The sequence below is a fragment of the Leuciscus leuciscus genome (genome assembly GCF_965113295.1).
Source record: "Leuciscus leuciscus genome assembly, chromosome: 13".
NCBI lineage: Eukaryota > Metazoa > Chordata > Actinopteri > Cypriniformes > Leuciscidae > Leuciscus > Leuciscus leuciscus.
In genome coordinates, this window is record NC_138737.1 from 14,046,295 (window position 1) to 14,068,905 (window position 22,611).

Consider the following 22,611-nt stretch of genomic DNA (forward strand, 5'->3'; position numbering starts at 1 on the left):
CTGCTGCGTCTATTGTTTATTAAATCTTAAGATTAACTAATTACACCAAAACTACAAAAACAACTATATCAGCAAGGACAAAAATAAAAACGCGTGTACCTAGGTTTTAAAACCCATTAAAACGAATTTATTCAACACAGTGACTCCGATGACCGTTTCTATAGTAACGGTAAACAGAATGAATATGAGCCAGTGCAGGTCCAAAGTCATTTGATAGTCGTCTGAGGAGCCGAAAGATGCCGAAAAAGAAGGGAAATAAGGGCAAAGGAAAAGGGTGAGAATGAATAATGTCGTTTTTGAGGTGATTTATACAATCAGCTTTTTCTTACATTTTCTTTACACTTTCTTTACAGAAAAGGTAAGAAAGAAGGCAAGCAGGAGTCTAAAGCCGACAGGGAGTCAGAAATCGAAAAGTTCAAATCAAACGCAACTTTATGGGAGGCGAAGTTTGATATCACGGAATTTTCGCGTCTCGAATATCGCGAAGCTACTCGCGCGCTCGCCAAAGCCAACGAGGAGCTCGAGAACCAGCAGTACAGAGCCAAAAAAGACACGGATGATATTATTGCTTTCCTGAAAAGGACAGATCGTGAAAAAATAGCAACGGTTTGTCTGCATTTATGTTACATATCCATCATATGGCTGAGAAACAAGAGCATACGTTTATGCTGTTCATTTCCCACTATTTTCCATATAAGATTGCTGCATTAGAAGAGCAACTGAAAAGAGAAAAAGCAAAAACTTCACAAGAGAAAGACTTTTTGGTAAGAGTTTATTATTTTCCACACAAATTAGCGGTTGACCTATGTCAAGCTGCCTGTAACAATTCTTGAATTTCAGATAGCACACGTACATCTGCAAGATGTCTGTTAAAGATCACTTCATCTGGAAAGCATCTGCTGTTTACTTACATCTGATAGACGTCTTTAAGATGTCAGTTTTACATACATTTTAAATCTGTTTCTTTAAACATCTTAAAGACATCTTCTAAACATATTTGACATCTGACAGGAATCGTCCTATAGACGTATTGCAGATGAGCAAACACTCTAAAAAATACATCTTCCAGATTTAAACACGCACATCAAATAGACGTCTATGTGATGTACTTGTCAGTTCTTACCCATTTTTTTCTGAAATTCAAGCCTCATTCGTTTCAATTGACTGGCTGTTGCAGGTGGCTGAATACATGCAGAAGATTGATGCGTTAGAAGAGAGGTTTAAGCAGAGGTCAAGCGACTTCCAGAGGATACAGGGCGAGCTCAAAACCATTAAGCATTTTCGCAAAATAAAGGCCAATCTGGAAGAAGACCTGATCAGTGTACTGCACAACACAAACTGCCATTTCATATTGAAAGCAATGCATAAAAACTCCAGACATATAGCGTGTTATGTGTTTCGTGTGCTTCTAGATGAGAGAAAAAATTTACATAGCTGACCGTGCACACCAAGAGAGTCTGGCGAGAACAGAGTACAAGTTCTACACAGCAAAGGTAAGAAAATGCATCCATCCATAAACAAGACAGTAGAGATAATGCATAGAAATGTATTGCATAAATTGTTGCAAAGTATATTTATTTACCATCAGATTTTAAATCCTTTTGTTATAGAGTTTTAGATGCTTGTGCCACTAAAATGCACGCTAGAACGGTCAGCAATGTCTTCTTTTATACAGATTCACCTTGAGAAGGAAGCAGAGCAGAAGATCACTGAGCTTGCAGAGCGAGCGCATCATGAAGCTATTGTGTGAGCAGCCATTCTTCTTTTAATTGCATGAATGGATCAGTTACTCATTATTTTAATTTTATTTAAAGACTGCATATAAAAAAAAGGACTAGCGCATATGTGTATGATTTGTGTTTACTGGTGGTGTACATGAGTCAAATCGTCAGTTTTGGCTCCCAACAGGCAGCTCGGAACAGCATCACATACTGTGGTGAAGGAGAACGTACGATTGAATGAGGCACTGAATTATCATGTGAAAGAGGCGAAGGAACTGAAAAGGATAAATGTAGCCTTGACAGAGAAGAATGCTTCCCTTGCTCTCTTGAAGGTGATAATGCTAGCAGAAAATCAGGAATTTTAAAGCAAGACGTAAAATGTTCACTAATAGATATCACCATACTTTCCTAGTTAATTAATCATAGTGTATTAGGACAATTGTTTTGCATTAGCATACACGTTTCTGAAATGTTTAAATATGCGAATGATCTTTTCTAGAATAGAATCTTAACATTGGACCAAGCCACATTAAAACTTTTGGTTCATTCTGTTGACATATCAGAGTTAAAGGGTTTTACAGAAGGGATCTATTTTTATCACTTCATAAATCACAAAATATTGGCAACAGCCAGAAAGAAAACGTTGGCCACTACATCAATTAGGAATAAAATGGTGAATAATCAGGTGAATTATAAATGAACAAACCCTTTACAAACCTTCAGAATATCCACCTTTTCCCTAATGAGTCTTCTGCATTTTAGATTATGGGAGGCTCTTCCGGATGCAAAAAGACTGAAACAAATCATTTAAAATAATAAGGTGCGCTATAGTCCTTATTCGTCAGTTTGACTGAATGAGCTGTAAAACTTCCTTCATGTTCTATTATATACGTACGTGTTATATAAAAACGTAACACTTAGTATTTTAATATGACATGATATCACAAGAATACCTATAGGAAGAGCTCTTTTCAGTCACTGAATTCTTTTCTCCTGATCTTTTTTTCCTTTGTATTCTGCTGTAACAGTATGGAAAAGGACAACATATACTGCACATTTGTGGTCTACTCTCCTGATTTTAATTTACGATATGTATCCCGTGAACAATTCACTGCAAAGCACTAAGAATCTCTTGTTTTCTCCCTAAATCCTCATGTCTCTTTCCAGGTTTGTTTTCACACGGAAGCTTTAAAATGTAATTGTCTCCCCCTTTCACTTCTAATCCCTATTAGCAGTGTTTACTGGAATGTTTCTAAAGCAGGTAAATCTGTCAAAATGATGGAAATCACTTTGAAATATTATCTCTCAATGTTCCAGTTAATGCACATTTTTGATTAAGGCAACGTACAATACAGACAACAGTGATATTTAACCCGTCTGTATTGCTGCGGAAATAATCGATCTTTTGGGGTTGTTCATTCATGGTATGTTGTTGTAATTTGTTAATGCTTTTACACTTTTAAATTTCCTTTTAATGTTCGATGGTTGAAGGGTGAGTAGAATAATGTCATGTCATTGTACCCAGTTTTTGAAAATGCTTATTATTGCATTCATAGAGCGAACCTTTCGCATATTGTTTACAGTTTAACGGAAGTTACTCCCATAAATCGTCATGGGGCGTAGGAAAAAGGTGGATAGATAGGAATAAGACTGGAAAGTTTGGTGTATGTAAGTGCTACTGAAGTGGAGATTTCTGGCTCTGTGCAGGAGAAAAAAATGGTTTTGAGAAAACGGCCTTTAAAGATCTGTAGGCTATTGAAATTAAAACCTATGGATACAGATAAAGTGTAATAATAATAAAATAAAATAAACTTAATTGTATATTTTAGATGTTTTTGACAAAAAGTGTTCAGTTCTAAGTTTTGCTTAGAAACATTTAGTAAACCCGTTTTGAATATAAATTGAAAAAATTAGGTTATGTGAACTTGACAATTCCACATTACTTTTTTTATTTTTTTATTAAACATGACGTTTATTTACTTAATAATTTTAAGGCAATGGGTTTCCTCATTTTTTTTAAGTTAAGTCAACTGATCACTTTTTACAGTGTAAGTATAGAAGCAAAATCCCAAAGAATAACCCAAAATAGTGACCCAATATTTGGTTAAAAAAAACAACCCAATGTTTTTTTTACTGTGATAGTGTCTTGCCTTGAGTATTTCATTAAAGCATAAGCTTAATAAAACCGAAGTACATTTTAACTAAGCTAGCTTGCAGAGATGTGCTCAAGTTTGCCATTGTTTTCAGCACATTGCATATGTCCAGTGCTGACTCTACAACTGATTGATTCTGCAGGAGACGAATGAACTGATGAGAAAGGAAGGCAATTCCCAGTTAAAGTCCCAACAAAATGAGACCTCTGAGCTAAGGGCTAAATTGGTCACACTTGAGCAAGCTCTGGGCATCATGTCTGGGGAGTTTGAGCAGGAGAGAGAAGAGGTGGAACGGCGTGCCATGGTCAGCGCGCAGGCCAACGGCACAGACCTTGAGAGTTTGGAGATGCTTCTAGCTGTTCGAGAGAAGGAGCTGGGCCAAGTGAAACAGCTGGCGCAAAGCATAATGGAGCAGCGTAAAGAACTCGAGCTCTTCTTTCACAAAGCTCTTGACCATGTGAGGAAGGAAATAAGAACACAGCAACAGCACTACAGGTTAGATTAAGTTGTGAAAACGAAAAGCTGCTCTGTGAAATATTCTCAATAGGGGATCTTCTCATTTGGAAGTGATTCCCGTATTTGAAGATGATCTTGTTTGTATAGACAGGAGGCTCTGAAGGCCTATCGCATTAGAATGAATGAGGCACGGGCTGGAAGGTTGGAGTACCCTCGTATACGGACCTTCTCTAATGCCCCACACAGCACCAATGATGTCCAGGCTGACCTGGAAGAGGCTGACAAATGGTGTGAGAGTTTTAGTACAGAATTTCTAACCACTCTTCAGGTGCATCTCTAATCAAGATGACAATGAAAATGCTTTGGTGTCATTCCAGGAGCAACTTGAAAAGCTCCAGAGTGGATATTTCTGATCTAACATGGGAACAGAAAGAGAGACTGCTCAGTCTGCTTTTTGCTAAATTGAATGGACGAAAAATAAGGTAAATAGATTGATCATTTTTACAAATTATAATTTGTTATAATGATTGTGAAATTGTACTTCAGAAATAATATATACTTTAAGGTTTTTTGTGTATAGAATTGAAAACTTCAAATGAATGAAATCATTAAGGTAAAAATCATTGTGGAGTAGTTTTTTTCGTTTCGTTTATAGACATGGAATTCAATGTCTATTGGATCAATGTCTTCAATGTAATTTGGATATTACATTATGTTCTGTAGGCTAGAAAACATTTTCTTGAAATGACTGTACTAAATAAAAATATATTATTGTTATTTTAGCTTTTTAGCACTGCCATGCTGTCACCCAGTGTAATTGCAACTTGATTTCAGATTTCAATTATCTTAGGCCTGGATTTCTTTGCATTTCACAAGTTCCTTTTGAGGCAGTTCTGGGTCCCAAATGCTCATTTCACGATCATTTCAGCAGTGTCCTGGGATATGTTGCGACAGACAACACAGTGCCACGTGGCTTTCATGGTTGTCTCTACAATTAAAAATATTTTTCTTGTTTTTCTTTACCGTCTGACAGGAAACCAGCCCATCCTCCTGCTCTATCAACATCTTCCTCAGTGAAGATCCAGGTTAGCAGTGATGCAGGGTAAGGGTCCAGCACTGTAATGGATAAATGTTTTTGTGTGTGTGTGTGAAAAATAATACTGCTATTTTGTCTTTTCAAATGTTCCTATTCAAAATTAAAGTCAAACAATGTTTTATTTACAGGTTTACTGATGAGAAACATAGCCTGACCTTTATAACCCAGATGCCAATGGCAAATAAAACCTCTGAACCATGTGTCCTGCCAGCCCTCAAGAGCACATGACTGCATAACTTTTCATACAGAATTATATTCAAATATTTCCTTTAAATAAATACAGGATAAATGTCAAAACTATGAAGTCTTCAAGTTCTGGTCTTCTCACTGTCCCAAGCTTCAGACTCTCTTCCATGGGTGCCAGGCATTTCAGTGTAATGAAATTCCCTGTGGTAAAATCTCCATAATATCACATCCATCTTAGATTTAATTTGTTATTGTTCTTTTAGGTTCAGTCTGCAGTATTAATTTATGATCTTTGTTCTCTTCTCATTACTGCTGTCTGTAACTATGTTTGCTTTTCTTAATTGTTTATATCTATCACGTTTCTATATTATTAGTTTTCTTATTGTTTTTTCTTTGTCCTTGTAAAGTGACACTGAGTGAATGAAATAAATAAAATGTAGAACGTTTTAATGTAAAATAAAAATAATTATTCCATAAAAAATGATATGGTCTGTATTTATTGATATCTTACACCAGCTTCTGTTGTGTACATCTGAATGTTCTCTCTGATGTTATTGTAAGCATTGTAAAGTTCAAACCACCTAAAACTTTTTAGTGTGGGAATCATATCGTATTCAGATATTTGCATTAAACATTTCCATGTGTCTTTTAGTTTGTGTTGTACATTGTAGTATGCTAGGTCTACAACCTCCTGTATACGCGTGAATGTGTTGCAGGGGGCGCGCTTGGGAACTCGGTTTGCTTTTTTACTGCGACTTTCATTTGTAACAGCAGGGAGAGAGAGAGACAGACGGGATAGTACTCGAAACCACCGTGACCCCGGAACCGAGCAACTTCCGAACAGTCACATTCCAAGAGCATTTGGAGCCGCTGGAATGAACTAAACACACCGGGGCGGTTCGTTCCTGAGTATCCGCGTGCACGGTCGACTTTATCGGTTGGTTACTTTCCATTTTTGATTGTTGCTGGAAAACTCAACCACCTCGAATCACAGGCAGGCAAGCCAGGGAAAGCAGAAGTCTCAAGTCTCCTCGGGTGCTCGTTCTGCAGGCATGTCGCAGAAAGAAAGACCCACTTTCTATCGACAGGAGGTCAACAAGACGATATGGGAGGTCCCTTTGCGATATCAGAACTTGTCTCCCGTCGGCTCCGGTGCATACGGAACTGTTTGGTAAATATGTATCTGTTGTTTCTATGGCGGAACGATGTGTCCCATTCATTCTTACGGGGCCCGTACAGCATTGCTCTGCGTTAGCAAACTTGCTAATAAGACCAAAGTCCGCGGTTTGTTATGCTAGAGGGATTGCTAGTCATAAAAAGCGGTTTTAAAGTTCTTGTAGTGTTGCAAATTGTACTAACTTGGGTGAATACGCTTTATAAACATTTAAAGTCTCGTATGTTGCAAATGCCACCTCGCGTGCACACACGCATGCCACTTCAGTTTCAAAGTGAAGCTTTGCGGTGGACGGGCAAACGTGATGCACATGGTACGCTAAAATGGTTGCAAGTCGAAGAGATGAACTCGATAAACTGCAAGTTGTTTATATGGGAAACTGTGGTCATTGTTTATGATATAGAACCACGTTTTTCTTTATTCGCCCTATTTAGTGGTGTAGGGTGGTCTTAATGAGGACATCTGGTGGGGTCTGTCCAGAATGAGGTCACCCCATGACTAGTCTGTGTCTTAACCAAGGGAGCTGCCGCTTTTGGGTACCTTGCAAGTTAGGTAACTCGATAGGTTTTGAAACGCAACCGATGAGTCAGAGCTGCGTGTATTTCACGACTGTTGTCGGTGATTCATGGCACTTAATTTTCTCGTTTGATTGTAGTAACACCCAGGATGAGGTGAAGAAAACCTCTTTGGGCTTGTCGTATGTTATTATCTTAATCTCGTGATTGATTCATCTAAATATTGCTGGTTTGTTTAGTTGCGATTAGGAAGTTCGTTGGTGGTTCTGTGCTGATGTTTCCTGACACAGCTTCATTTATGATTCACTTAAAGGTGCGCTACGTAATTTGTATTAACAAAGCATTATAGGCAAATAAATAAATCAACCACACTTTTGAGAAATATCATTAAAATTAAATTTACACGCAAATAAACCGATTTATGCAGTCTGAATGCTATGTAGAGCATGTTGACATCACATGACTAACATGTCATGCAATCGACTGAAAAACGAAAAGAAACAAAAACAAAATATGCATAAACAGCTTTGGCCTCATTATAAAGTCCAAAACGTATTATTGAGATGCATAAGAGTGAGCTAAACAAAAAACAATTTATCAATTAATTTCAGTGTGTTTTGGAAACCTGTTTGAAAACAATAATTTTGTTTAATTCCATTTGTTGGCACTTGTGCTGCAGAAATAAAGTTTAGCCTTAAAGGGATAGTTCACCCAAAAAAGAAAATTGTCATTATTTATTCACCCTCATGTTGTTCTAAACCTGAATGAATTTCTGTCTTGTGCTGAACACAAAAGTAGATATTTTGAAGAATGTGGGTAACCAAACAGTTTCTGGTCTCCATTGACTTCCATAGTGTTTTTTTCTTCTTCTTTTTTTCCACACTATGGAAGTCAGTGGGGACCAGCAGCTGTTTGGTTACCCACATTCTTCAAAATATCTTCTTTTGTGTTCAACAGAGTTTGAAATAAGTTTAATATTGTCAATTAATATAATAATTATATGAATTATCCCTGATTATAATTAATATAAATATAATAAATCATTAGCAGCAAAAGATGAGCAATTTTGTTTCTAAAATGTTTTCAAAATAAACTGCTTTAATTTGGAGTGAGAGATACAGGTGGAATGGCTTCATTGCATCTTTACTCACAGCTGATTGGTCGAGTTTTGGTCTGTGATCTCATAACCCAGAATAAAACCTGCTCTGGAGCAGGTTAGCCATGTAGCGTAAGTTACCATAACAATGAAACCCGCTAAAACCAATCCACCTTCTTTAGCACGAAAAACCAGAGTTTGCTCAAACTAATCTTGAACTTACTTGGGTAGAAAGTGAAACCGGCTTTGTGCAACAGGCCACAGGTGCTCAAACAAGCAACGCAGTGTAAGAAAATCAACATAAAAATAGTTTACTTGTAGTTGTCTTTGCATATTAATGTGGAATTAGAGAGGTTTTTTTACTTTGCAAAAAAAGCGCTCATCTTAAATTGTTGTGATCAGAAACATGCTGATTATGACACAGAATGTGTTATTGAGGAAATGCAATCTTGTTTTATCTAGTCACATTTGTGCACATCTAAAGAGTTCTTTTGTTTCTTCCTTAAACTCAAAACAAGTGTTACCTCACTCTTTAATGTTTGCAAATGATTTTCAGAAAGGTCTCTGTCTCCTAAACAGACAGGTGTTTGAAGGCCAGGCTCATTTTCTAAATTACTCCTCCTCAGTGTAGACAGGTTGTTTATGCACCCAAGCGACTTAGAAATTGCGATGCTAAGCAACCGTGCTATCTAGATTATGTTTCATGGGCCCTCTTATTGTGTCTGTGTAATTGAATATCTGATGAACAGATTGCACTGGGTTTGAAGTGCCAGGCTCATCTCTCAGCCTGTGCAGTGTGTTCGAAAAAGCGGAGCCAAGAGATTTTCTTTGATAAGATCAATCAGGTCTCTCAGTCAAGTTGTGCATATAAAATATCCTTTGTGTCTTGAAAGGTTGTATCATTACCTTCACTGTTAGGTCTACTACATAGCACATGATGGTCAGTGTCTGTGGTTAAGCACTAAACTGTTTGTCCATTTAAAGGTATTTTATGATTGGTTGCAATAGGTACGTTTTACCATTTAGTTCTGTCTGTAAACGTCTGTGGTTTCTTACATGAGGAAGTGAGAATCTGACCAGCCTTTGTTTTAGTCTAAAATCTATGGCAAGTTAATTCAATGCTGACTCTTATTTTTAACCGTCTTTAACTTCGGTCCTGTTGTAGCATGTTGGCATTTCAGTTGTGCAACAAAGTGTGACGGCATGCTTGAATAATGTCCTTCTGTTTTTCTCAGCTCTGCATATGATGAAAAGTCAGGATTGAAGGTTGCCGTGAAGAAACTGTCAAGGCCATTTCAGTCCATCATCCATGCCAAGCGGACCTACAGGGAATTGCGGCTACTCAAGCATATGAAACATGAGAATGTGAGTTTGGATCCCTGGTATTATCAAACTGACAAGGCCAATATGCAGAGTAACGGTTGGTAATCCTAATGGTTAAAGGTTTAGTTCATCCAAATATTAAAAATGTTGTCATTATTTACTCGCCCTCATTTTGTCCCAAACCAGTTTTTCCAGTTTTTTTTTTCTGCAGACATATATTTGTTTCATAAGGAGTAGAGCTGCATGATTAATCGGTAAAAGATCACAGTCTCGATTCAAATACCCAAACAATCTTATTCCTGAATGACAACGATCAGTCTAGATGTCTATTTGACTAGTACAATCACAGCGAGCATTCAGATCTTCCGCTGAGCCAGAGAGAGCAGTTGTCATGTATACGTATGAAACAGCTTCACAAAGTCTTTTCAACCACACAGTATCATTATTTCAATTTTATCACAGAAGTTCTGGGATAAAAGTTTATATATAAGTTCGGATATAAACACTACTGTTTGTGGTTTGCAAACAAAATAGAGTAAATCACAATTTGAAACTAACTTGCTTCAAATAAAGATTGTATCAATTAAATCGTCACACCAGTAGGTGGCGACAAGTAAAAAAATTGACTTGTCACGGAATCATTCATTCAAGACATTCATTCAAAAATGCTGATTCCTTCAGTAATGAAACAAGTGAAGTCACAATGAGTGAGTCTTTGAATCTTTTTTTCAAATCTTTTTTTTAAGTAATTAATTCAAATTAATCAAATATTTTTAAATAGGCTGCAGCAATTAACATTTTGTCAGAACCTCTAGTACGGTGGTTCTCAAACTTTTTCAGCGTGAGGCCCTCCTTGTGTAGGGTGCATCCCTTTGTTGCCCCCCAAAGAAAACGTACAATTTTAATTAAACTAAAAACCTATTAAATTATACAACATACTTCCAGTAATTTTTGTTTTGGAAAAGTGCAACAAAATTAGGGCTATGACTGTGGTAATTTTATACCACCGCAGTGGTAATTTTATATCACCGCAGTGGTAAAGGGCCAACCACTGAGGGTTAATTGACAGATCCATGCATTCGTTAAAGTGACAGCAGCCTAATATACCTGCTGCCGTCTGTCATTAATGTTAATCAAACAACAAAAGTTTTTCAGGTAGGTCTATTTTATTTGTGTCTTTGTTCAGTTGTCGTTTGATTTCCTATATGCTTGTAATTAGTTTATTTGTTTCTTATTTTATCACTAACTGTTTACTTGTCTTTAGCAAGCTTGAGAGGTTAATTTTTACTTAGTTAGGCTAGTATTAGCTTTTTGTGATATTGAATTTGGTGACAAGAAATGATATAAGATTTTGGTCATATCGCCCACCCCTACTCTGGAACACCGTTTTTATTTTCTCACTGAAAAAAAAATCATTTTCTCAATCAAACAAGTATTGTTCTTATCTTAATTTAATTTGGGGTATTCTGTCTGACAGGGAATTCTAGAACTTCCTCTGTGGTAATTCTAGATTTCCCTGTCAGGTTATGCAATAAAATCTTAATGCAATACTGTACATGCAGTACTAAATGAATGAATGGGGCATTTATATAGCGCTTTCATATGTACTACTGTACACCCAAAGCGCTTTACAATCATATCTGGGATCTCTCCTCAAACCACCACCAGTGTGCAGCATCCACTTGGATGATGCGATGGCAGCCACGGTACAACGGCGCCAGTGCGCTCACCACACACCAGCTATAGGTGGAGAGGAGAGAGAGTGATAGAGCCAATTCAGTGGATGGGGATTATTAGGAGGCCATGATTGGCAAGGGCCAATGGGTAGAATGTGGCCAGGGCACCGGGGTTACACCCCTACTCTTTACGAGAAGTGCCATGGGATTTTTAATGACCACAGAGGACATCGGTTTAATGTCTCATCTGAAGGCCGGTGCTCTTTTGACAGTATATTGTCCCTGTCACTATACTGGGGTGTTAGGACCACAGACTACAGGGTGAGCACCCCCTGCTGGCCTCACTAACACCTCTTCCAGCAGCAACCTGGTTTTCCCAGGAGGTCTCCCATCCAGGTACCGGTACTAACCAGGCTCAACCCTCCTTAGCTTCAGTGGGCAACCAGTCTTGGGCTACAGGGTGATATGGCTGCTGGCATATCACTGTCATAAATGATCCTGATTTGTATTCTTTGCACTTTGTGCTTTTAGGTGATCGGCCTGCTGGATGTTTTCACACCCGCCACCTCCCTGGAGGAGTTTAATGATGTGTAAGTCAGACAATTTCTTCCTCTGAGATGTTATTCACTGGTTTGATTAAAATAATTGTTTTCTTCTTTAGTTTTGAATAAGACTGTACTTCATGTAAGTGTTAATTAAACTAGAGAAAATAGTCTTGTGAGCTAGCTCAGAGGATGAGGGCACCACAGGCAACACAAATGTTCAAGATATATGTATATAACATTTAATTGACAGTTAAGAAGACATTTATAATGTTAAAAAATATGTCTATTTCAAATGAATGCTGTTCTTTTTAGAATCCTTTCTATTCAGAAACCTGAAAGAATCTGGAAAAAAAGTAGCAAAAGTAGCTTCGGGTTTCCACAGAGACAGAGCTTTTTGTGCTGCCTGGCTCCAGCTTAACAGCCGTAGGTTAGTAGGGAATGCTAAGGATACAGCCAGGTTGTAAAAGCAGATGCTGCTGTGACTTAACATCAATTCTGCTGCCAAAAATAGACCTGACGCACACTGATATATGAAGGGCATTTGCACTCCTTCCACTACCGAAACTAGCAGAAATGTTTGTGTGGCAACTTAACTCCAGAGCTCCAGGCTCTTCCAATAAATATATAAATTCTCAGTTGACAGTGTATAAATGCTTGTGTTTTTGGTGTCTGAATCAGTTTGCTTTAGCTTTTCATTTTCTGTGTGTGTCAAAGTGATTTACATTTGTTTATTGTCTTGAATCTGTGTTTTTTTCCCCCTAAATCTTTGTGGGGGTGGGATGTATTTGTTGATTTATCTCTAATGCTGAATATGTCTATTGGGTGGAGAGTGTTTCTGGGATTAAGTATGGCTTATTTTAAGCTCTGCTGTGTGTTGTATCGCAGTGGCTCTGTTTGACCTGTAGCTCCACCCTCTTGCTAAGAGTCAGTGCTTATGTAGACTCTGCTGTGGGTTATCGTGAGGTGTTTGTTTGATAGGTTGAGGACTGTAATAAATGATGTCAGTGTGCCTGAATATACTGTGAGAGGCCAGTCAGGTTCAGTGTTCAATACAATTCAGTTTAACATCTTTGATTTAACCATAACATCCTATTTTTTTTTTCTTCAGTTCTACTTTTATGTGACCTCTTGAGAATGACAGTCCTTCTTTAGTAATTTTTTTTTTATTATTTATCATTTTATATATACCACTGTTCAAAAGTGTAGGGTTGGTAAGATTTTTTTTTTAAAAGTCAGGCTGCATTTATTAAATTAAAAATAAAGTAATTACAATAATATAGAAAACAGTTGTGCTGCTTAATAGTTTTGTGGAAACAATGTTTTTCTTTGATAGAATAAAAAAGTAGAATAATCTATTTGATGAATAGAAAATGTAATAAGAGGATAAATAAGAGGAATAAATACAGTGTAAAATATATTAAACTCTGCCTAGTGGTTGTTGCATTATTGATCTGTTGAAGATTCTATGAATGCCCAAAAATAAATAAGTCAAGATTTATTAATTCACTTTCGTAAGGAAAAAAATATTGTGAAATATTACTGATATATGATTGTATCAGCACAACCTTAGTTTATATTTCTCTGTAGTTTCCTGTTTCCTCTCTCACCGTCCCAACAGTAAACCTTAAAATATGTGCAAGCAGCTACCCCAGTATATTTACAGGACAACTGATCCAGTGGAACATCTTGATGTTGACAGTAGTTGTTCAAATGTTCCCTACATTTCAAGTTGTGCAGTCACTCCTTGTACCAGGTTAAATACAGTTGGAAGGTGAATAACATTCTTCTTGTGTTCTGATTTGCAGGTACCTGGTGACTCATCTTATGGGCGCTGACCTAAATAATATTGTGAAGTGTCAGAAGCTGACCGATGATCATGTTCAGTTCCTTATTTACCAGATCCTGCGAGGGCTTAAGGTGAAACTGCACTTTTCCATCACGTAACAAATACAAACCGGAATCTCAGCTCTTAAAGCTGGTGTAAATGAAATAAAAATAACAATGAACAGAAAAGTATTATGTCCAGCACAATGTTTGAAATGGTATCTAGACATTTATTTGACCTATTTTTTAGTGTAAACCTTACAGCTGGAATTTTATTATCTCAAATATATTTTTTTTCTCTCTATTTTTCTTTTAATTTTACCAGTACATCCATTCGGCTGACATAATTCACAGGGTAAGTGCTCACTCGGGTATATGAGAAAAGGCCTGCATGCTATTTTCATTCAAAAAATTAAGTGTATGTTGCCCCATGGAGCCAATTTTCCCTGGGATAACCATGTTACATGCTCAGGCCTGCTTTTGTGTAAAGACTAAAACTAGAAATTGCTATAAATTAGACTTAAAGAAATAGTCTGTGTTATTTTCAGCTTGATATCTGTGTACAGCATCTTTTCCATGCTGTCGATTACCACAGAAAATAATTATGACTCGTTCCTACTTAAGTAATAAAGAATGAATTTTTGTTGTTGCAATTACAAGCCTGGCAGGAAATTGTGCAGTTACATCGGTAATATGAAGTTTATTTACTTAGAAAAGTAGCCCAAATTGAAAAGATTTTGACATCTTTACAGATCAAATAACTTTTGTTTTTAATTCAATTATAATAATTCAGTATTCAATTTTATGAAGTCATATTGGTTTAATAAAAATAGGCATTTTTTGTTTGTATGAACTGGGCGACAAGTTGAATTGAAATGCTAAAAGATGTCACATCTGTAAATTTAATTCATAAATAGCTGCAAATATTCATTTAAAATGGTTGTTAAATGGTATAAGGAGACAGTGAACTAATATCCAATAATCGTTTACCAGGACTTGAAACCCAGTAATCTGGCAGTAAATGAAGACTGTGAACTTAAGGTTAGTCTGTCATATTTTTTTTCATTGTTGTTATACATTTGCTTGTAATACTTTTAATTGTTATTAACAGGATGTATTTTCTTTTTGTATCTCAGATCCTTGACTTTGGTCTGGCTCGACACACAGATGATGAGATGACAGGATATGTTGCCACAAGGTGGTACCGCGCCCCGGAGATCATGCTCAACTGGATGCACTACAACATGACAGGTAACACAACTACACCCAGGCTTTTTAGAACCAGATGGTGTACTCTACCGTTCAAAAGGTGGAAATTATTTTTAATGTTTTTAAAAGGCGGCTCACCAAGGCTGTATTCATTTGATCAAAATACAGTAAAACTTAAATTTTTTAATAATATTTCACAAAATATAGCAGTTTTCTATTTCATATAAGTGTAATTTATACCTGTGATGGCAAAGCTGATTTACTCCAGCCTTCAGTGTCACATGATCCTTCTAATAAATAATTCTAATATGCTGATTTAGTGCTCAAGAAACATTACTTATTATTATCAATGTTGAAAACAGTAACTGCTTAAAGGTGACATATTATGCCCATTTTCACAAGATGTAATATGAATCTAAAATTTCAGCTCAAAATACCCCCCAGATCATTTATTATTGCTTGTCAAATTTGCCCCTTTTTGGGTGTGGGCAAAAACACTCCATATTTGTGTGTCCCCGTTCAGAAGACGGCCGATCCCTTACACAAGCTTCGGATACTCTCCGGCAATATCAAAACGCGCGAATTTCACTCATCGAAAAATTCAGAGATAACCAGTAGCGTAGCACAGCCTTACGGAGAGACTCAGGAAGAGGTTGCAACTTTTAGACTGCACCTGGACGTTTCTGAATGGTTAGTGGATACATTTATGTAGTTGTTGTGGAGTTACACAAGTTTTACACATTTTTTGGTCAAATAGTGTTCTTTGCAGCCAACGACAGAACAGTTTGCATGCTTTGCTCGAACTTTTGCCATTGCGTTAGAACTAGTTACACTGTTGTCGTTTGCGAAAACCAAATGGCGGCGCTGTGCAGATTAAGGGGCGGTAATATTATAATAAGATCTCCTTCCTACGTCAGAAGGGGAGCGAAATCTGATTGGCTTATTTTTTGACATGCTTGCAGAGAAAGGCTTATCAAAACAAAGTTACTGGGTTGTCGCTTTTCACGGTTTCTGGGTTTCTGCACCGGGGACCCGATTATAGCACTTAAACACGGAAAAAGTCACATGAAAAAGTTTTCATGATATGTCCCCTTTAATATTTTTGTTGAAACCGTGATACATTTCTTTCAGGATTCTTTGGTCAAAAGAACAGCATTTATTTGAAAAATATTTTGAAAAAAAGTAAAAAAAAAATTTAAATAAAGGTTCTTTATTGCCAAGAGCAAGTGCATTGGCATTAACATCCATAACTTTTCCATTGCACAAAAGGTTCTTTACAGTGGAACAAGTTTCTTTAGATTTTTTAAATGTTCTTCATACTAAGAAAAAAAGGTTCTTCTATGGCATCACTGCAAAAACACCATTTTACACTTTTAAGAGTGTTGCTGAATAAAGTGTTCATTTCTTCAACAAAACAAATTTGTTCTGACCCCAAACTTTTGAACAGTAATGTTAGCTACACCCAGAACAAGCTAACTGACCCATGCTAACTAACCAGATCTTGATGTCTTAGGGTTTACTGAAATGGCAGTTGATCTATGCTATTTTTTCAGCCCTCTGTGACAAGAGAGCTAGGTCAGGACACAAGAGGGAACATGTGCTTGCTGACTCTCCACTAATGTTGTTTCTTGATTTCTTTTCAGTGGACATTTGGTCAGTGGGCTGCATCATGGCTGAGCTGTTGACGGGCAGGACTCTGTTCCCTGGCACAGACCGTATCCTTTTCCTCTCGTTTACCCCTCATTGACCTGCAGAACGCTCTCTGTAAATTGCACCACGGCTCAAAGCCAGAAACGTCCCTGATATAGTGGTTTTTTTAAGAGCATATTTTGCTCTCATACTGATTTAAATGTAAACAAATTTTGGATACATGTTTTTTAACACCACATTACAATCTTATTTTCTCTCTCTCTCTCTCTCGTTCTCTATTTTCCTGTCCTTGCAGTGTGTCTGCAGATCTGTCTGCCTCTCCTGTCTTACACTGACCTTTTGTCCCTTTCACTTAAGCTCTGTTTTCAAGCTGTGCCCCAAGACGCAACAGTGATTTGAAGGATATATGATCCATCATTATGAGAATGCAATAAACTCCCTGCAGGAAATGACTTGCCTCTCTCTTTCTCGCTCTCATTTTACTCTCATTTTTTATTTCCAATGACAAATGTTGTTCACATTTCTGCACTTTCAGCATGTTTCCCCCCCGGCCTTGCATATTTGACACTCTGTATCTTGAACGGCTGCCACTCTTAATGCTTCTGGCTCCACACCCTATGGAACAGAAATACTTGCCAATTATTTCCCCCCTCTTACAGGCAGAGCACACCTGTGCGGCTACTTCTGTCATGCTTTTGCTGGGCTAGCTGAAAATATTCAACCTGTGCTATTTTTACTAGCTTGCTCGTCTTTCCACAGATGTGACCAAAGCTTCTTTGCTTTCCTGTTCTTTAAGTACACATGGAACCGAAATTAGCGTTTCCTGCTTTGTGGCGTGTTCCTTGTTGAGCCACACTAGTTTTCCTTCATCTTGTTTTACTAGACATCGATCAGTTGAAGCTTATTATGCTTCTGGTTGGAACTCCAGGACCTGAGCTGTTAATGAAAATATCATCGGAGTCTGTGAGTTTAATATATTTAGGGAGAGTGCACTTGCTAAAAACGCCTGTGTGTGTTGATTTTCAAAGTGGAAAATCCACATTAAGCTGGCAGCTGTGTTTTGAAACAGCTTTTTTTATGTCCTGGCTGGACATACACTAAAGGTCAAAAGTTTGGGGTCGGTACAATTTTTAAATAAGTCTCTTATGCTCACCAAGGCTGCATTTGTTCGAACAAAATACAGTGAGATTGTGAAGTATTATTACAATTTAAAATAACTTTTCTATTGAAATATATTTCAAAATGTAATTTATTCCTTTGGAAAAATATTTTTTTTAGCAGCCATTATTCCAGTCTTCAGTGTCACTTGATCCTTCAGAAATCATTCTAATATGCTGATTTGGAGCACAAAATATATTTCTTATTTTCACGGTTGAAAACGGTTGAGCTGCTTAATATTTTTGGTGAAATCGTAATATGTTTTGTATTTCAGGATTCTTTGTTAAAAAGTTCTCAAAGTTAAAAATAACTTTGTTTTAAATATATTTTTTGTAGTACTATTAATATATTTACTGTCACTTGTTCAATTTAATGAATCCTTGCTGAACAAATGTGCTAATGTCTTTAAAAAAAAAAGAAGACCAAAAATGTTAAACAGTAGCTGGTCTTTAACTGGTGCAAGCTGGGGGACCATCTTGGACCAGCTACAAAACTAGTTACCAGATGGTCATACTATCTTAAATTGATCACGCTAGTTTTTGGAACACGTTGGCTGGTTGACCAGCTAATGATCTGCTTGGACCAGTCGAAGCTGGATTTTCTAACAAGGAATGTGTGTTGAGTGCGGCTGTTTTGACACTGCTAATGAAAAAGATGAAAGACTGATCTGAGATTCTGTTTGGGACTGAATCTTGACATCTAAACTGAAATTAACAAGCCTGATTTTTGTCTTCCAGATCTTCTAATGGCAGCTGTATTTCTGAGCAGATTCTAATACACTTATCAAGCTCTCTTGCTATCTGATGCATGACGTTTCTTCTCTACTGTAAATGAATGCAATTTGCATGCCAAACTTTTCCTCTCTCTTTCTTTTTATCCTGTCCTTTTCCCTAGAGTAGTGGAGAACCACAATATAATGTCCAGATCATTTTTGATAGATATGCATTACACTAAATTTGTGGACTGTGATCTCCTTGACCTGGCCTACAAAGATATAAACCAGCTTCAACAGATAATGCGACTTACAGGAACTCCACCTGCCTCTCTAATAAGCAGGATGCCTAGCCATGAGGTGAGCTCACTGTGGCCCAGCCCCCTGTTTGCAGAATAACCATCATGCCCTTTAATTAGCAGGCCTTATGATGTCTCACATTTAGTAGATTTAAAAAAAAGTTTATTAGCATATAAAAAGCAATATCACACATTTAAGAGTGATGTTGTACAGCCCAGGTAATGTTAAACACAGTCATGTGTTATGTAATCACTCCATTCTGGGTTGTCTATTTTCTTTCTTCCCACTCACTGCCCTGGTCCGAGTGTTCCTGAAGAAAATACTGTTACTCTGACTTCCAAAAAACTCTTCCACTTACAACGCTACATTCTATGTTCCTAAACATCAGAAACGCAGACAAGCTGAGGGATACAAACAACAAAATGCCCCAGTGCTGTTGGACTAAATATTCACTCAGCCAGTCAAATTGTAAGATTCATTAGAACATTTTCAGGTCAGGTCAAAATGTTATTTCATATGGAGAATATAAGGAAAGGTAATAGTGAAGTAAAGCAACGGTTTACACCCAACAGAGTTCCTTCGTCTTCTCCACTTTCTCTTCGGGTGACTGCTTGCCGCTGAAGCATCATGCAGTTATTCACTGATCTATGCGAGCTGAAATCACTGTCTGTCATCACCAGCACAGACCTCTCTGCATTCTGAAGCTGTTTGTTTGCTGCATTATTCAAATGGCACTGCATACTAACACCACAATGTTATGATTCACAGGGTTAGCAATCTATGTGCAAAACACAAGCAGTTGTTATGGGGACCGAGTCAAGAATTACTAATATTATTATAATAAACATGATTTTATTACCTCTGCTCACGGTTGACCTGTTTCTTTCCACAGGCTCGTACTTATATCAACTCACTTCCTCAGATGCCCAAGAGGAATTTTGCTGATGTGTTTATTGGGGCTAATCCACAAGGTAAGAGAGGCATGTTTAGACATTGAAATGATTTGTGCGTACCCTACTGTTCAAAAGTTTGGGGCTGGTAAGATAAATAAAAAAATAAATAATAATAAAAAATTATATATATATATATAATATATATATATATATATATATACACAGTGTATGTATATATATATATATATATATATATATATATATATATATATATATATATATATATATTTAGCTCATTAAGGATGCATTTATTTGATCAGTATAGTAAAAACAGTAATTTAACTATTTTAATAAAAAAAAATTATTCCTGTGATGGCAAAATGTTTAAGCGTGATTACTCCGGTCCTTAACGTCACATGATCCTTCAGAAATCATTTTAATATGATGATTTGGTGCTCAAGAAACATTTCTCATTATGTTAAAAAGCAGATATTTCAAATGTATGTATTTTTTTTTTATATAAGATATTCTTTGAATAGAAAGTTGAACAATAGAATAGCATTTATTTGAAACGGAAATCTTTTCTAAATGAAGGTGATATAAACCTGTCACACTGTAATCACCCAACTTTTGTAACATTTAGCTTTTGTAAATTGTGTTACATTTTAAGTCTTCACTGTCAATTTTGATCAGTTTAATGCATCCTTTCTGAATAAAAGTATTAATTTCTTTCAAAAAAAAAAAAAAAAACTTTTGTGACCTCAAACGTTTAAATGGTAGTGTATATGAAATTGCAGTTTTAGTATGTTTAGTATATATTATTGTAAAGTACACATTGTTTAGGAAATAAAGACAATAAAATATGTTGCCAATATTTAATTTTGATCAACTATTTAATTGTTTGTGTTTTTAGCTGTGGACCTTCTGGAGAAGATGCTAGTTTTGGACACAGATAAGCGCATCACAGCAGCGGAGGCTCTGGCACATACGTACTTTGCCCAGTACCATGACCCAGATGATGAACCTGAGGCAGAGCCTTTCGACCAGAGTTTTGAGAGCCAAGAGCTTGATATTGAAGAGTGGAAACGTAAGTCAAGTGAAGAGTTTTTGGTGTGTTTTTGTGGAAAATGCTAGTTAGTACACGTTAAAAGCGCTTTAAGCTATTTTCGCATTTTTGCTCACTTGCAACACTGAATTAGACTGGCTTTAAGACATTTAGGTGACCATGAACTAGCCTTATTTTAGTATTATTTATAAACCATTATATTATTACACTTTATTTATGTACTATTACTCTTTGAATTAGCTTTTATTTTTGTCTTTTCGTTTTATTCTGTGCTTTTGTCATTAATTGTGTTATTAGTTTTCATTTTAAAATATAAATATTTTATTTTTGTTGTAGTTTTTATTAATTTCCAGTTTGTAATTTTAGTGCTTAAACTTTTTGTTAATTTTTTTTTTCATCCATCCATCCATCGTTTTAGTTATCGAAAATAACCCTGTTCTGAAAAAGTAAAGGGGCCATGCTGGTTCTGTTTTTTTAAAGACATTATTTAGGATGAGCTAGATTTAATGTATGTTGCAGTCACATCCTTAATTTTTTGTATTCTGTTCCTGCACAGGTCAAACATATGAGGTGGTGATCAGTTTTGAGCCTCCAGTCTTTGATGGAGATGAAATGGAATCTTGACATTTTCTTCTGGATGTAAATCAAACCAACTGTACTACTTATACAGCAATGCTCTAATTTTGCAGTATTGTGATCAGGCAGTCAGTAGGATATTTGACATTTCTTTTGCTTTAAAAATATACAAAATTTGTCTACTTGGCCAAACAAAAGGAATAGATGCCATAGAAAATCAGTGAATCTCTCCAAAAGAATAGTCTGATAATAAGAATATCATACACTTATTTTTTAACAGTTTGCTCTGGTCAGTTTTATGATGTTCATGTATAACATTCATGCTAGGCCATTTGTAAATGTAATATCTCCCTGAAATTTCTTAGTATTTAGTTGTGCTGTTATGTTATTTCTATGTACAATGCATCACATTTGCAGTATATTAAGTTTTTAAAATGTTCAAAAAACATTGTTCATTTAGTTTGTGTTAATATGTATTGTTTCCCAATCAAATTATGGGCATTGTATTTAATGATTACAGTACGAGTTTGAAAAATATGAGATTTGTTGGAGCCTCTTTGGGTATAGCTTGGAAGAAAATGTAAATTGTGGCATTGGGTATTAGTAATATGTTCAGGCTGTTTGTAAATATACCTTTCATAAAGCTTTTGGATTCTGTAGCTGTTTTATTTCTGTTCTGATATTTTTCACATACTTATGTGTATGTTTCCTTGGGAGTGAAAGTGTGTGTGTGTGTGTGTGTGTGTGTGTGTGTGTCCACCTGATGTTGCTACTGTGAATTGTATGCGATCTGAAAATATGATTTTGTCTCCAGTAGCTGTTTTTAAAATGCTGTTAACTGAATGTTCAAATATAAAAGTAGAGAGTAAGATATTTATATACTGTTGAGGTGGTATTTATGAACCTGATAGGCTGCAATTGTCTTCTTTATTACCTGACTTAAACATTGAATCAAACACCATTGTTTACTTAAAATAAAGGCCGATATTTTTCAGAATCTTCTGCTTCCTTGTTTTGATTTGTGGTTTTATGCTGAACAATAGAGTATGACACAATTATTGACCTTTTCATTTTCAAAGCACCACTTTTTTAAAATGCATTTTATGACCAAAGCACCTTTAAAACGGGTTTCCTGGATCTCTTACAAAAATGACCATAGAAACCAGCTTTCAAATTAGTCATTTTTACTATGTCTACCATGATACCTTTGTCCCATGGATTTACCTGTTTTGTTTTTGTGTCCGGTCATCTTTTGGTTAAAATACGCATGTTTCCGTTCAGC

The 22,611-nt window shown here is 36.4% G+C and overlaps 2 protein-coding genes across 3 annotated transcripts; both read left to right on the forward strand.

Moving 5' to 3' along the window:
• The first annotated feature begins 31 nt into the window (after positions 1 to 31).
• bbof1a (basal body orientation factor 1a) lies at positions 32 to 6,229 on the forward strand. Its single transcript, XM_082189315.1, has 12 exons — positions 32 to 274; positions 354 to 606; positions 699 to 764; positions 1,178 to 1,321; positions 1,413 to 1,493; positions 1,676 to 1,746; positions 1,909 to 2,053; positions 4,017 to 4,369; positions 4,478 to 4,618; positions 4,708 to 4,812; positions 5,364 to 5,432; positions 5,555 to 6,229. The coding sequence occupies exons 1-12, from the start codon at positions 237 to 239 to the stop codon at positions 5,652 to 5,654; spliced, it is 1,566 nt and encodes a 521-aa protein (XP_082045441.1). The 5' UTR covers positions 32 to 236; the 3' UTR covers positions 5,655 to 6,229.
• A 136-nt stretch (positions 6,230 to 6,365) lies between these two features.
• On the forward strand, positions 6,366 to 22,273 carry mapk14a (mitogen-activated protein kinase 14a). 2 transcript variants are annotated; one of them, XM_082189354.1, is made up of 12 exons: positions 6,366 to 6,783; positions 9,633 to 9,762; positions 11,928 to 11,986; positions 13,747 to 13,858; positions 14,091 to 14,120; positions 14,759 to 14,806; positions 14,902 to 15,016; positions 16,618 to 16,689; positions 17,508 to 17,587; positions 19,687 to 19,765; positions 20,601 to 20,774; positions 21,310 to 22,273. In XM_082189354.1, the coding sequence occupies exons 1-12, from the start codon at positions 6,665 to 6,667 to the stop codon at positions 21,375 to 21,377; spliced, it is 1,086 nt and encodes a 361-aa protein (XP_082045480.1). In that variant the 5' UTR covers positions 6,366 to 6,664; the 3' UTR covers positions 21,378 to 22,273. The 2 variants fall into 2 exon arrangements, with proteins under 2 accessions (XP_082045480.1, XP_082045481.1); XM_082189355.1 differs by lacking the exon at positions 17,508 to 17,587 and adding an exon at positions 18,775 to 18,854.
• The last annotated feature ends 338 nt before the right edge of the window (positions 22,274 to 22,611 follow it).